The 15,273-nt window shown below is 44.0% G+C and overlaps 1 protein-coding gene across 4 annotated transcripts in view; it reads left to right on the forward strand.

Moving 5' to 3' along the window:
• The window catches only part of ORC1 (origin recognition complex subunit 1), a 33,075-nt gene that overhangs the window by 5,734 nt on the left and 12,068 nt on the right, over positions 1–15,273 (forward strand). For 3 of the 4 annotated variants that reach the window (XR_013402002.1, XR_013402003.1, XM_015139784.3), the window contains exons 4-11: positions 883–1,061; positions 2,697–3,015; positions 5,265–5,616; positions 9,307–9,411; positions 10,616–10,811; positions 13,298–13,395; positions 13,996–14,097; positions 14,532–14,703. Coding sequence is in view for 2 of the 4 variants with exons in the window: in XM_015139784.3 (XP_014995270.1) it covers positions 883–1,061; positions 2,697–3,015; positions 5,265–5,616; positions 9,307–9,411; positions 10,616–10,811; positions 13,298–13,395; positions 13,996–14,097; positions 14,532–14,703 (1,523 nt within the window). In the remaining 2 variants the exon portion in view is untranslated. Of the gene's footprint in view, positions 1–882; positions 1,062–2,696; positions 3,016–5,258; positions 5,617–9,306; positions 9,412–10,615; positions 10,812–13,297; positions 13,396–13,995; positions 14,098–14,531; positions 14,704–15,273 lie in introns of all 4 variants that reach the window. The other variant, XM_077957132.1, reaches the window with a different exon arrangement.

Raw genomic sequence — 15,273 nt, forward strand, 5'->3', positions numbered from 1 at the left:
TTAGCCGGGCGTGGTGGCGGGTGCCTGTAATCCCAGCTACTTGGGAGGCTGAGGCAGGATAATGGCGTGAACCTGGGAGGCAGAGCTTGCAGTGAGCCAAGATCAAGCCACTGCACTCCAGTCTAGCTGACAGAGTGAGAGTAAGACTCTGTCTCAAAAAAAAAAAAGGTAACACATGTTGGGCCAGGCACTGTGGATCATTCCTGTAATCCCAGCACTTTGAAAGGCCAAGGCGGGCGGATCACTTGAGGTCAAGGGTTTGAGACCAGCCTGGCCAACATGGTGAAACCCCATCTCTACTAAAAATATAAAAATTAGCTAGGCGTGGTGGCAGGGGCCTGTGGTCCCAGCTACTTGGGAGGTTGAGCCAGGAGAATCTCCTGAACTAGGGAGGCAGAGGTTGCAGTGAGCCAAGATCACGCCACTGCACTCCAGCCTGGGGGGCAGAACAAGATTCCGTCTCAAAAAAATAAATAGAAAAATGTTGGCCAGACATGGTGGCTTATGCCTGTGATTTCAGCACTTTGGGAGGCCAAGGTAGGCAGATCACATGAAGTCATGAGTTTGAGACCATCCTGGCCAACATGATGAAACCTCGTCTCTACTAAAAATATAAAAATTAGCCAGGTAGGATGGCAGGGGCCTATAATCCCAGCTACTCAGGAGGCTGGGGCAGCAGAATCGCTTGAACCCCGGAGGCGGAGGTTGCAGTGAGCCAAGATGGGGCCACTGCACTCTAGCCTGGGTGACAGAGACTGTCTGAAAAAACGAAACAAAACTACACACATCAAGGGCTAAGCACGGTGTCTGGCACATAGGAATTGCCCAGTAAAGTATCCTTGAGTTGTCTTAACCTTTCCCTTTCCACCGAATTCCTTCTAGATTCTGATCCTCCTCATAAGAAACGTGCTCGAGTACAGTGGTTTGTCCGATTCTGTGAAGTCCCTGCCTGTAAACGGCATTTGTTGGGCCGGAAGCCTGGTGCACAGGAAATATTCTGGTATGATTACCCGGCCTGTGACAACAACATTAATGCGGAGACCATCATTGGCCTTGTTCGGGTAGGTGATGTCACAATCCTTGGTTCTACCTTGAAGCTTATTTCTGTCTGCCTCCTGAACTGCATGACCCCAGAAATATTACCGGCTCTAATTTACCCCATGGGGAATATATTATTTTCTGTCATCTTCTGTGCTTGCCTGTCTATTTCATCTCAACAAATATTTATTGAGAGCACATATCATGTGTTAGGAGCCTCCTGCAAGAAGTGACATTTGGGTTGTGACCTGAGGGATGAGCAGGAATTAGCAGATGTATGTCAGGTGGATGTTATATTTAGCTATGACTGTGGCATGCGTAGAGCATTGTGAGGCTGAATATGCTGGCTTAAACGAGGACTGCACCTTGAATAAATCAGTACAAAGAGTGCTGGTTGCTACAGACAAATTTGTATGACAAGATTTCATAATAAATCAGGTGCTAATGAGCGACTGGTTTGCACGCTGAAGTAAGTCACTGGTTATGAGATTTTCCTGAAGTGACTTCAGGCTCCCCAACATGGGATTAGGTTGTGGCGTGAGGTGTGGTTGTATGCTGATTCTGTGGTTCATTGAGCGTTAGGGCAGAGACTCTCGTCTGGCGTGATTATTGTAATTTATCTTTGAGTTAAATGAGTGAAGGAAAGAAAGCTAAAGGAGTGTGAGGCAGAGGCAGAAGTTGAGGCAGCAGGATGAGTATACACAGAGAGGCACAGGGCTTGGGGCATCTGGGCAGGAGCACAGTGGTGGGAATAGCAGGACTGTGACAAGACCACTTCAAGCAGTATTGCACACTCTGCAGGTAAAACGAGGCCAGATCTTAGAAGGCATTGAAAAAGTAGTTTAAGTAATTTGGTCTTGCAACAGTGGGAGTCATTATTGGCTGTTGAGCAGGAGAGCATGTTTAGATAAGTTGGTGGGGAAACTTGGCATAGGTGAACAGAATGGACTGGAAAAGAAAGCAATGGTAGGGTATAAGAATATCAGCTAGGAGGAATCTGTGAAAATAACCCAGGAGGGAGATGATGCGTATTTGAACTAGGTTGATAATAATAGGAATTGAGAGGTGAACAATAAACATGTTTTAAAATGAAAGGAATAATTTATATATTTCATTGATGTCTTTAAAGCCATTAATGATTAAATGAGTAAATACTCAGTAAGTACTCATTATTCTTTTTTTTTTTTTTTTGAGACGGAGTCTTGCTCTGTAGCCCGGGCTGGAGTGCAGTGGCCTGATCTCAGCTCACTGCAAGCTCCGCCTCCCGGGTTTAGGCCATTCTCCTGCCTCAGCCTCCCGAGTAGCTGGGACTACAGGCGCCCGCCACCTCGCCCGGCTAGTTTTTTGTATTTTTAGTAGAGACGGGGTTTCACGGTGTTAGCCAGGATTGTCTCGATCTCCTGACCTCGTGATCCGCCCGTCTCGGCCTCCCAAAGTGCTGGGATTACAGGCTTGAGCCACCGCGCCCGGCCAATACTCATTATTCTTATGTGTTTTTCTAGCAATATGTTATGCCATGTCTGTGCCTCTTTAGATTGGAAAGGTAACATTTTAGGTACAGATGTGGACTTAAATGTTTTTAATTGTAGCTCTGATGGCATACTCCTTGGCTGTCTTGGGGCTCATCTCTTCCTGCTTACCTGTACTTCTGAATTCAGGTGATACCTTTAGCCCCAAAGGATGTGGTACCGACGAATCTGAAAAATGAGAAGACTCTCTTTGTGAAACTCTCCTGGAATGAGAAGAAGTTCAGGCCACTGTCCTCAGAACTATTTGCGGAGTTGAATAAACCACAAGAGAGTGCAGCCAAGTGCCAGAAGCCCGTGGGAGCAAAGAGTGAGAGTGCAGAAAGCCCTTCTTGGACCCCAGCAGAACATGTGGCCAAAAGGATTGAATCAAGGCACTCTGCCTCCAAATCTCGCCAAACTCCTACCCGTCCTCTTACCCCAAGAGCCAGGAAGAGGCTGGAGCTTGGCAGTAAGTTGTGGAAGGGATCACAGTGGGCAATACTGGGGCTAAAGGATTATGTGATAAAAATGTTCATTTATGGGACAGTATTGAGTTAGTGATCATAGTGCACTATAGCCTGGAACTCAAGTGATCAAGCTCAAGCAATCCTCTTGCCTCAGCCTCCCCAGTAGCGGGGACTACAAGGGTAGGTCACTGCACTTGGCTCTATTTTCTGGGTTTTTTTGTTTTTGTTTTTTGAGACAGAGTCTTGCTGTGTCACCCAGGTTGGAATGCAATGGCACAATCATGACTTATTGTAGGCTTGACCTCCTGGGCTCAAATGATCCTCCTACCTCAGTCTGCCAAGTAGGTGGGACTACAAGTGCATACCACTATGCCTGGCTAATTTTATTTTAATTTTTTGTAGCAAGAGCGTCTTGCCGTGTTGCCCAGGCTGGTCTCAAACTCCTGGGCTCAAGTGATCCACCCGCCTTGGCCTCCCAAAGTGCTGGGATTACAGGCATGAGCCACCATGCCCAGCTATCAGAGTTTGTGTTTCATTTTAAGACTTCACCCATTTTTTATTTAATTTTTTAAATATGTGAAACATTAATATCATTCGAGTCAAAACTACTTAAATCTACCTAGAAAAGCACTACTCCTTTCCTTACCTTCCCACCCTGCTTACCCCACTTTCTACATGTTAATTAATTGTTTTACTTTCTGGTTTATCTTTCGTATGTTTCCTTTTGGAAGAATCAGCGGATGTGTATGCATATATGTATACCTATGTACAGACACGCATATATTTTTATTTTTCATTTTCTTACCAATAGGGTAGCATACTGGATATATTCTTTTCCAACTTGCTTTTTCCCCTTACAATGTATCTGAAACTCACTCCACAGCCTTTCTGAGAGCTCATCCTCACTTGTTATATATAGTCATTCATCCTTTTTGAATTTTTTGTGTAGGTGTCAAGTTCTTCAAGTATAAGTTACTTGTATTCTTGATAGCTCTATAGTACACTATGTGTTTTAGGAACTAAATGTAAAGTACAAAACAGAAAATGCTGCAAAAATATTAACTAATCTGTAATATCACCTTCAGAAATGAAGGGGCTGACTGGGGCCGGTGGCTCATGCCTGTAATCCCAACACTTTTGGAGGCCGAGGCAGGTGGATCGACTGAGGTCAGGCATTCAAGACCAGCCTGGCCAACATGGTGAAACCCCGTCTCTACTAAAAATGCAAAAAATTAGGCGGGTGTGGCAGCATGTGCCTGTAATCCCAGCTACTCGGGAGGCTGAGCAGGAGAATTGCTTGAACCCGGGAGGCACAGGTTGCAGTGAGCTGAGATCACACTATTGCGCTCCAGCCTGGGCGACAGAGCGAGATTCTGTCTCAAGAAAAAGAAAAAAGAAAAAAAAAGAAATGGGGGGGTTTTTCTTTTTTTTTTCCTTATGTCCTCTCTTCTTCATCTTTCAACTCTGTTGAAATTTTACCTTTCTTTCAAGATATATCTCAAAAGCCATCTTTATGGGCACTCATGTGCTTCTGGACACTTATTTCACTTTATATAATAGGCAGTCTTGTATATCATCCGTTAGACTAGAGTGTTTTGTGTATTGGAACCAGGGTTGAGCCTCATTCAACTTTTGTTTAACCTTAGCCCCCATCACATGCCTGCCTTTTTAACTGCACAGTTGGTATCTGCAAATGGGCAGCTGGGGTCCTTGGTGCTGTGGTCCTCGTGAGGGAGGAGCAATTCCACACAGTTTTGTGTATTCACAGAACCCAGTGGATTGTTCCCAGGAACCCCACTTCTCTCCAGTGGCAGATACAATCTGGGTTATTGTGCTATCAAGTAATCATTGTTACTTGATAGCATCTCTAGTATAAATTTCTTCAAATGTCATTGAGTTAGGATTGAAGGCGTGTGATGTTACCCCAATTGAGACCCACTGTTCTGATAGGTTATTTCAGGGAAACCTGGTAGAGATGAGAGAAGACTTATCCCGTTTATCTGCAAAAGCTGACTTAAAAGTTGACTTATGGTTCTAACTAGGAAAATCACTCCTAAAATTTAGGTGAGAGATGAAAAATTATTAGAGCTACCCGGGCTGGAGAAAGAAAGCCTGGAATGATTAAAAATATAGCTAATTCATGTTTTACGTATAACTCGGTGGCAGAATTTGGCTGTAATGAGATTGCGGGTTTGTATGTTGTTAGGTTAAAAACTTACACATTGTCTGTGGTGATTTATCTTGGGCTTAGGTAACCCTCAGATGTCCCAGCAGACTTCACGTGCCTCCTTGGATTCTCCAGGAAGAATGAAACGGAAAGTGGCCTTCTCGGAGATCACCTCACCTTCTAAGAGATCTCAGCCTGATAAACTTCAGACCTTGTCTCCAGCTCTGAAAGCCCCAGAGAAAACCAGAGAGACTGGACTCTGTTATACTGAGGATGATGAGGCTTCACCCAAACGTTGCATAATCCTGAGAACCCGAATTCCAGCTTCGAAAACCATAGACATTAAAGAGGAGAGAATACTTACCCCTATCAGAGGGGGACAGAAATCTTCAGTGATGCCATCTGTGATTCTGAAACCAGAAAACATCAAAAAGAGGTGACCAGGGACATTACCCACAGAGCAAACTGAAATCCTTCACATCATGTGAAGTGTGTGGGTCATAGTCAAAAAAGTTAGAACAGTAGTTGAAAAACCTATGTCACAGAATTATTGGGGAGCTTTCTTAAAATACAGATTTCTAGGCCTCTTCCCACACCTGGTGAGTCAGACTCCAAGCACTGGTCCTAGGAATCTATATTTGGAAATGCTATTCAGATGATTCCAATATACCCGAGCCGTTATTTGGGGATCATTGCTATAGAAGACAACTTCCCAAACCTGCATTGCTATCCAGTTTGGGATTTCATTAGTTCCTGTGGCTTTTTGCCACATTTTAACAGTCATTTTTGAAGGCAGTTTTTCATTGTTGTTTAATTTTATTTCAATAGTTTTTGGGGAACAGGTGGTTTTTGGTTACATGGGTAAGTTTTTAAGTGGTGATTTCTGAGGTTTTGTTGCACTTGTCACCTGACCAGTGTACATTGTACCCGATATGTAGTCTTTTATTTCTCACCCCTCTTCCACCCTTCCCCTTGAGTCCCCAAAGTCCCTTATATCATTCTTATGCCTATGCATCCTCATAGCTTAGCTCCCACTTATAAGTGAGGATATGTGATATTTGATTTTCCATTCCCAAGTTACTTCACTTAGAATAATGGTCTCAACTCCATCCAAGTTGCTGGAAATGCCATTATTTCATTGTTTTATGGCTGAATAGTATTCCATGATAAATATATACCACATTTTCTTCATCCACTCGTTGGTTGATGGGCATTTAGGCTGGTTCCATATTTTTGCCATTGCAAATTGTGCTGCTATAAACATGCGTGTGCATGTGTCTTTTTTTAATATAATGACTTCTTTTCCTTTGGGTAGATACCCAGAAGTGGGATTGCTGAATCAAATGGTGGATCTACTTTTAGTTCTTTAAGGAATCTCCACAGTGTTTTCTATAGTGGTTGTACAACTGTACATTCCCACCAGCAGTGTAGAAGTGTTCCTTTTTCACTGCATCCACACTAACATCTATTATTTTTTGCTTTTTAAATTATGGCCATTCTAACAGGAATAAGGTGGTATTTCATTGTGGTTTTAATTTGCATTTCCCTGATCATTAGTGCTGTTGAATATTTTTTTCATATGTTTGCTGGCTGTTTCTGTACCTTCTTTTGAGAATTGTCTATTCATGTCCTTTGCCTACTTTTTTTCCCTTTTGTTTTTTTTGAGAGGGAGTCTTGATCTGTACTGTAGTCTTGCCCAAGCTACAGTACAGTGGTGCAAACTTGGCTCACTACAACCTCCGCCTCCTGAGTTCTAGCAATTCTCCTGCCTCAACCTCCTGGGTAGCTGGGACTACAGGCACTTGCCACCACGCCCGACTAATTTTTGTATTTTAGTAGAGGCGGGATTTCACCATGTTGGCCAGGCTAGTCTCAAACTCCTACCTCAAGTGATCAACTCACCTCAGCCTCCCAGAGTGCTGGGATTACAGGTGTGAGCCACTGCACCTGGCTTTTTGCCCACTTTTTGATGGGATTATTTGTTTTTTTTTTGCTGATTTGTTTGAGTTCCTTGTAGATTCTGGATATTAGTCCTTTGTTGGATGCATAGTTCGCAAATATTTTCTCCCACTCTGTGGATTGTCTGTTTATAGTCTGCTGATTATTTCTTTTGCTGTGCAGAAGCTTTTTAGTATCATTAGGTCCCATTTATTTATTGTTGTTTTTGTTGCATTTGCTTTTGCTTTCTAAGTCATTAATTCTTTGCCTAACAATGTCTAGAAGACTTTTTCCAATGTTAGAATTTCTTTTTTCTAGATTTTTTTTTTTTTTTTTTTTGAGACGGAGTCTCACTCTGACGCCCAGGCTGGAGTGCAGTGGCATGATCTCAGCTCACTGCAACCTCTGCTTCCCAGGTTCAAGCAATTCTTCTGCTTCAGCCTCCCAAGTAGCTGGGACTACTGGCGCGTGCCACCACACCTGGCTAATTTTTGTATTTTTGGTAGAGACGGGGTTTCACCATATTGGCCAGACTGGTCTTGAACTCCTGACCTTGTGACCCACCTGCCTCAGCCTCCCAAAGTACTGAGATTACAGGCGTGAACCACCACACCTACCCATTATCTTCTAGATTTTTTATGGTTTCAGGTTTTAGATTTAAGTCTCTGATCCATCTTTAGTTGATTTTTGTATAAGATGAGAGATGAGGATCCAGTTTCATTCTTCTTTTTTTTTTTTTCTTTTTTTGGAGACAGAGTTGCGCTCTTGTTGTCCAGGCTGGAGTGCCAATGGCACGATCTTGGATTACTGCAACCTTGCGGGTTCAAGCAATTCTCCTGCCTCAGCCTCCCAAGTAGCTGGGATTATAGGCATCTGCCACCTCCCAGCTAATTTTTTGTATTTTCAGTAGAGACTAATCTCTCAAACTCCTGACCTCAGGTGATCCACTCACCTCGACCTCCCAAAGTGCTGGGATTACAGGCATGAGCCACCACGGCTGGCCCCAGTTTCATTCTTCTACATGTGGCTTGCCAATTATTCCAGCACCATTTGTTGAATAGGGTGTCCTTTTCCCACTTTATGTTTTTGCTTGCTTTGTCGAAGATCAGTTGGCTATATTTGGCTTTATTTCTGGGTTCTCTGTTCTGTTCCATTGGTCTACGTGCCTATTTTTATACCAGTACCATTTTGTTTTGGTAACTATATCCTTGAAGTTATAGTTTGAAGTCAGGTAATGTGATGCCTCCACATTTTTCTTTTTGCTTAGCATTGCTTTGTCTATGAGGGCTTTCTTTTTTGGTCCATATGAATTTTAGTATTTTTTTTTAGTTCTGTGAAGAATGATGATAGTATTTTGATTGGAATTGCATTGAATATGTTGAATCTGTAGATTGCTTTTGCAGTGTGGTCATTTCACAATATTGATTCTACCCATCCATGAGCATGGGATGTGTTTCCATTTGTTTGTGTCATCTCTGATTTCTTTCAGCAATGTATCAGATCTAGGACCTTTTTGGATGAGTCTTTAGGGTTTTCTAGGTATATGATCGTATCATTGGTGAACATGAACAGTTTGACATACTCTTTTTTAATTCGGATGCCCTTTATTTCTTTGTCTTGTCTGATTGCTCTGGCTAGGACTCATTTTTTAACTGGAGACTATTCTCAAATACAAACTGTACAAAAAGATAAGACATTTAGAACAAACTTTGCTGTACAAATAAAAATGCAACAAGCCAGAAGTTACAATTTGTAGTATTTGCTACCTAGAAACTTCAGCACCTGTTCCATAATAGGTTGCTCAATAAATGCTTTATATTGAATATACAGCTGCATTTCTGCTAACCTTGAGCCTGTGTGGATAGTAAATTCATAGATGCATCAGAAACAAAAAAGGACAAGCACCTCTCCCTGGGAGTAGTATATTTTGGTTTCTAGTTGGGGAGGTGGTGAGTCTGATTTAAATAAGCTTAAGGCAGACTTTGAACTCTGGGTTTGAGTCAAGCTTCAGTTATAACTTTTTAGTTATAATGTTTTGCCAACTTTTTAGCAAAAAGAAAGTTTGGTCTTTTCAAAGTATATATAAAAAGACTGGGAGCCAATCAGGCCACTTGACTATCTTCTAGTGCCTTTTGGACACTCTGGTGTCCAAAACTGCTTCCTGTGACCTCGCTGTGATTTCTTGTAGGGATGCAAAAGAAACAGAAGCTCAGAATGAAGCCACCTCTAGACCCCGTCATATCCGCAGAAAGAGTTCTGTCTTGTCTATGAACCGGATTAGGCAGCAGCTTCGGTAAGACTACTCCTTGGCAGGCAGAGAAACATTGCTGCCATCTCTGATATCTATACTCTTATCTCTTAAAGCCTCTTATACTGTTTATTTGCCAATCCATTGAAATTGACCTTTTACCAGGCCGGGCGCGGTGGCTCAAGCCTGTAATCCCAGCACTTTGGGAGGCCGAGACGGGCAGATCACGAGGTCAGGAGATCGAGACCATCCTGGCTAACACGGTGAAAGCCCGTCTCTACTAAAAAAATACAAAAAAAACTAGCCGGGCGAGGCGGCTGGGTCCTGTAGTCCCAGCTACTCAGGAGGCTGAGGCAGGAGAATGGCGTAAACGTGGGAGGCGGAGCTTGCAGTGAGCTGAGATCCCGCCACTGCACTCCGGCTCGGGCGACAGAGCAAGACTCTGTCTCAAAAAAAAAAAAAAAAGCCGGGCGCGATGGCTCAAGCCTGTAATCCCAGCACTTTGGGAGGCCGAGACGGGCGGATCACAAGGTCAGGAGATCGAGCCCATCCTGGCTAACACGGTGAAACCCCGTCTCTACTAAAAAAAATACAAAAACTAGCCGGGCGAGGTGGCGGGTGCCTGTGGTCCCAGCTACTCCGGAGGCTGAGGCAGGAGAATGGCGTAAACCCGGGAGGCGGAGCTTGCAGTGAGCTGAGATCCGGCCACTGCACTCCAGCCTGGGCGACAGAGCCAGACTCAGTCTCAAAAAAAAAAAAAACAAAAAAAAAAAAAAAATTGACCTTTTACCTAGCATGTCTGGAATTATGTTAAGTTTCAGATAAGTGTCTTAGTTTGAAGGGGCAAGAAATACTTCCTGGGCTTAGGTGGCTCCCATCCCTAATCATCATGTCCAGCAAGACTGGTGGTGGGATGGGATGCCTAAGAGCATGAACTTGGATTCTGACAGATCTGAATTTGAACCTGGGCTTTGTCATTTACTATCTGTGTAACCTTGGGAAGGCAAATTTACCTTTCTAAGTCTGAAATTCCTCATCTACACAATATAATAATATACATGTCATAAATTTGTTGAGGGGTTTAATGAGATAATATAAATAATGCTCCTAACAGAGTGTCTCAGTAGCAAGCACCCATGTTGTCTGGTCACAAGGACCCTGCAATGCTTGTAATCCACACTAACGTTATGGAGTTCTTCTTATTTAGACTTGAACACTGAGTAGCAAAAAATATGTCCCTACCATTTAGGTTTCTAGGTCATAGTAAAAGTGACCAAGAAGAGAAAGAGATTCTGCCAGCAGCAGAGATTTCAGAATCTAGCAGTGACGAAGAAGAGGCTTCCACACCACCTGTTCCAAGGAGAACACCCAGAACTGTGTCCAGGAACCTGCGATCTTCCTTGAAGTCATCCTTATATACCCCCACGAAGATGCCAAAGAAAAGTGTAAGGTTCTCCTAGGTTTACTTCCCATCGAAGCATCCCTCTCTTAGTTTAAAAGTTACAAATGCTGAGGTCACAGATTAGTAACAGCTGGAATCTGAGGACAGGTCTGTTATATTCAATGCTATTCCTTGTGGAATATTCATGGAGAAAGGGACCTAAGTGAACACTAGGACTGAAAATGAATCTAGTAGAGAGTGATTTTTGAGTTAAGTCCCTTTTACGGTATAGAATCAGACGGCCAAGAGCTGAACTTCCTGAGGGAAGTACAAGACCCACTCCTCTTTGCATCTCCCACGGAGCACTGGCAGAGTGGGTATCGCATGTACGGCCACAGAGCCGTGGTGTTAGTTTTGTTGTCCCACTTGACACACCTGAGAAACCAGGAGTGCTACTTACATATTGGTAACAAATCGTGTCACAGCAAGATGGAAGGAGGAGATCAATGGACATCTTTTCTGCTTCCTGTGGAACTTTAGCAGAACACCGAAAAGGTATTCACATCAGGATCTTCTGATGTTTGAGTGTGCTTGAGAAATGTTTGAATTAAAGTTAAATTGAGAGAGCATCTTATTCTTTGGAATGCAATTGGGAAATCTTAATTAGAAGACTTTCTAAAGCTGATGTCCATTTCTCCACATGAAGATGTGATTTGGCTTGGGTTGAAATCAAAGAAAAATCTCGGCTAGGCATGGTGGCTCATGCCTGTAATCCCAGCACTTTGGGAGGCCGAAGTGGACAGATCACTTGAGGTCAGGAGTTCAAGACCAGCCTGGCCAACAATGGTGAAACCCTGTCTGTGCTAAAAATACAAAAATTAGCCGGGCTAATGGTGGCAGGCGCCTGTAATCCCAGCTACTCTGGAGGCTGAGGCGGGAGAATCACTTGAACCTGGGAGGCGGAGGTTTCAGTGAGCTGAGATGGCACCATAGCACTCTAGCCTGGGCGTCAGAGTGAGACTATCTCAAGAAAAAAGAAAAGTCTCCAGGGAAAGGAATCCAGTAGATCAGTAGTCCCCAGCCCTTTTGGCACCAGGGACCCCCTTCGTGGAAGACACATTTTCTACAGATGGCAGGGACTTGGGGGATGGTTTCAGGATGAAATTGTTCTACCCCAGATCTCCAGGCATTAGATTCTCATAAGGAGTGTGCAACCTAGATCCCTTGCACACGCAGTTCGCAATAGGGTTCACACTCCTATGAGAATTGAATGCCTCTGCTGCTCTAGCAGAAGGCAGAGCTCAGGTGGTAATGCTCACCCGCCCACCACTCTTCCTCCTGCTGTGTGTCCTGGTTCCTAACAGGCCTCTGGTTTGATTGTGCCTCCTCGCCCCAACCCAAAAGTAGGGCTATAAGGCATAGGGTACCTTCAGCATAATAAAAGGCAGAAGCCCATCAGGTTTCTTGATACCTTCTCAGCAAGGCCTTGTCAGTTCTTTTCAGTTTTTTCCAAAATCAATAAATGTAGACTTTTTTTTTTTTTTTTTTTTGAGACAGGGTCTTGCTCTGTCTCTTGCCCAGGCTGGAGTGCAGTGGTGCAATCTCAGCTCACTGTAGCCTCAACTTCCTAGGCTCGAGCAATCCTTCCACCTCAGCCTCCCTAGTAGCTAGTGCCATCATGCCTAGCTAATTTAGAGGGGGCTTTCACCTCTGTGTTGCCCAGGCTGGCCTCGAACTCCTGAGTTTAAGCAGTCCTCCTGCCTCAGCCTTCCAAAGTGCTGGGATTACAGGCATGCATCACCACACCAGCCTGTAAAGCCTTTTAAACAGATAGAGTTTAAGTGCGTTCTGCCTCGGGAGGAAGTGGAGAGATTGTTCTTTCTCTAGCCAGGCTGAAAACAGAGGGTGGGTAGAGTGAAATGCTGCATAGGAGAGAATGCTTTGTAGAAATTCCATGAAGATGAGGGAAGCAGCAACAGGCCTGCTCCAGCAAGCCATGAGCAAGGAAGAAGATAGAGGGCTGCTAGACTAGACTAAGCAGTGATCTGGGGGTTTGGAGTGGAAAAATCTGCCAGGGTTTCTCCAAGTCCCGCACTGTGGGCCATGGAAGTCCTGGGCTGATGCTTGACCATATCTTCAAGTAAGCCCAGAGAAAGATCTTATGAATCAAACGTAGTTTATGCTTTCTCTTCTCTTCGGTATTTGGGCAGAGTAGTTAGGGTTTCTTAAACATTTCTTGTCTTTCAAGATAATATTTTACTTTTCAATAGTATTTCATCCAAACTTAAGTCTTTCCTCAGACTGACAATGTTACAAATCCTGATACTATATGTACATTAGAAAACAGAAACCATGTTGGGACGATGAACAAAGTTTATGCAATGTAAGGTGTGAGAGAGGAAGAGTCGTGGTCCTCTATCCAGGAAGGAACTAAGAGGAACTCACCACCTCTCTTCCTGTTATGAGATCAGCACAAATCATATTAGCTGGTGTGTCCTGGATGGTGTTTTGCTGTTTCTTTGTGAAATATGTTCTCTGTTTTGAATACAGCTCAAGCCTAAAACGCCACGTTGTGCCACTCCTCAGATCCGTAGTCGAAGCCTGGCTGCCCAGGAGCCAGCCAGTGTGCTGGAGGAAGCCCGACTGAGGTACTGCTGCTCTTGATTCCCTTTCAGGGAGGCAGGAACCATGCGGCCTCTGCTTTCATTCACATGAAATGGGAGTGATTAGCAGTCACTGGTCTACCAAATAAAGGTAGATACCCTATGTGTCTACACTTTTACCTATCTAGGTAAAGTGAGTGTGTGTATTTAGGAAAAAGAAACCTCTCAAGCAGCATCTGGGTAAGCCAGTGTGGACAGGCCCTGGGAGGATTGACCTTCCCGTCTACTGCCATCATTTCCGCAGGGATGGAAGATGATTAGTCAGGACAGTGCCTCGTTGTTATGATGCCCTTTAGAACCATATGGAGACTTTCATATAAGTCTGGATTCTGTCAGAAATCAAGCAAAATCTGAATCTCCTATGGGATGAGGTCCACCCATGTGATTTGGTTGGAGAAATGGAGGCCAAGGACTATGAGGCTAAATGGAGGGATTTGAAAATGAAGGGATTCTCTGGCATTTGAAATTGAGTTTTCATGTAGAAATATAGACAAGAAACCGTAATCATTTTCCATTGATTAATGAGTAGATGGTTGGGGAATGTTCCTAAAGTCTTCCTTTTCTCCTATTTACCACCAATGGTAGGCTACACGTTTCTGCTGTACCCGAGTCCCTTCCCTGTCGGGAACAGGAATTCCAAGACATCTACAACTTTGTGGAAAGCAAACTCCTTGACTGTACTGGAGGGTGAGTCACGTGAGGCAGGCAGGGTAGTTTGGGGAATAAGGCCCCTGTTAGTAAAATGCCTTGGGTGTTACTGTTCAGCCATACAGGCTTTCTCCGGTATCATCAGACTACACCAAATCCTTGCTGAAGCCTAAAGCTTCTGAAACATTTGTTGCCAAAGTAATCCTATAGGAACAGAAATGTTGCCTTTCAGAAAGAATGAAACTGGCCTTCTTTGAGTAGGCAGTTTGCATATGGCATTACTTGTAGAATGAATGATTCTATATAAGCAGGTCCTACTCTGACCAGCTTCCAAGGATGGTCCCTACTGCCCCCACCTCCACATTTCAAGGATCTTGGTCCTTCCCTCAGTATACATTCCCACGCTCCTAACTGATTATAGCATGTAGTGGCTGGCTGAGACCTACCCCACGGGTTTTCCCCTCTTGCTCTAGGTGCATGTACATCTCTGGTGTCCCTGGGACAGGGAAGACTGCTACTGTGCATGAGGTGATGCGCTGCCTGCAGCAGGCAGCCCAAGCCAATGATGTTCCTCCCTTTCAATACATTGAGGTCAATGGCATGAAGCTGACGGAGCCCCACCAAGTCTATGTACAAATCTTGCAGGTAAGCAGAGCTGTTTAGGCTTTTTGGAAAATACTGTTTCTTCGTGGCACATGAAAAAGGAAAGAGTTACTTAATTTTGTGTGTATTGCATGTTCATGATATACCAGGCATTGTCCTTTCTGTAGAGGTAGCAAGGGCAGGGAAGGCAGAATTCTTACCCTAAGGGACTTCAAAGTCTAGGAGCTGGATAATGACTACAAGCCAGGAAGCCAGTACTTTTCCACATGGTGAAAACTGTGAGCTCACAGCAGTGTAGCGACATGGAAAAGGGGTCCATGGCAGGCCAGAGGTTGAGTCTTGCTGTTTCATCCATGGGCTGTTATTTTGGAGCAGGTAGCATCCAGTCATAGAATTATGTAATAGTGATTTTAAGGGGGCTTCTGGCCCAGCCCGTGGCTCATTTGCTTTTCAAACTCACACACTTTCTTTATCTTCTCTTTTGGCGCCTTCTCTTGTCCTTCCAGGTTAAGGTTAAGACTAGATTGGGAGGCAGAACATAGGATACCGAAGTTCTCAGGCTAAATGCCTCCCTCCATTTACAGATTTAACTTTAATCCCAGAGGAGTAAGA

The sequence above is a fragment of the Macaca mulatta genome, chromosome 1 (assembly GCF_049350105.2).
Source record: "Macaca mulatta isolate MMU2019108-1 chromosome 1, T2T-MMU8v2.0, whole genome shotgun sequence".
NCBI classification, from domain to species: Eukaryota; Metazoa; Chordata; class Mammalia; order Primates; family Cercopithecidae; genus Macaca; species Macaca mulatta.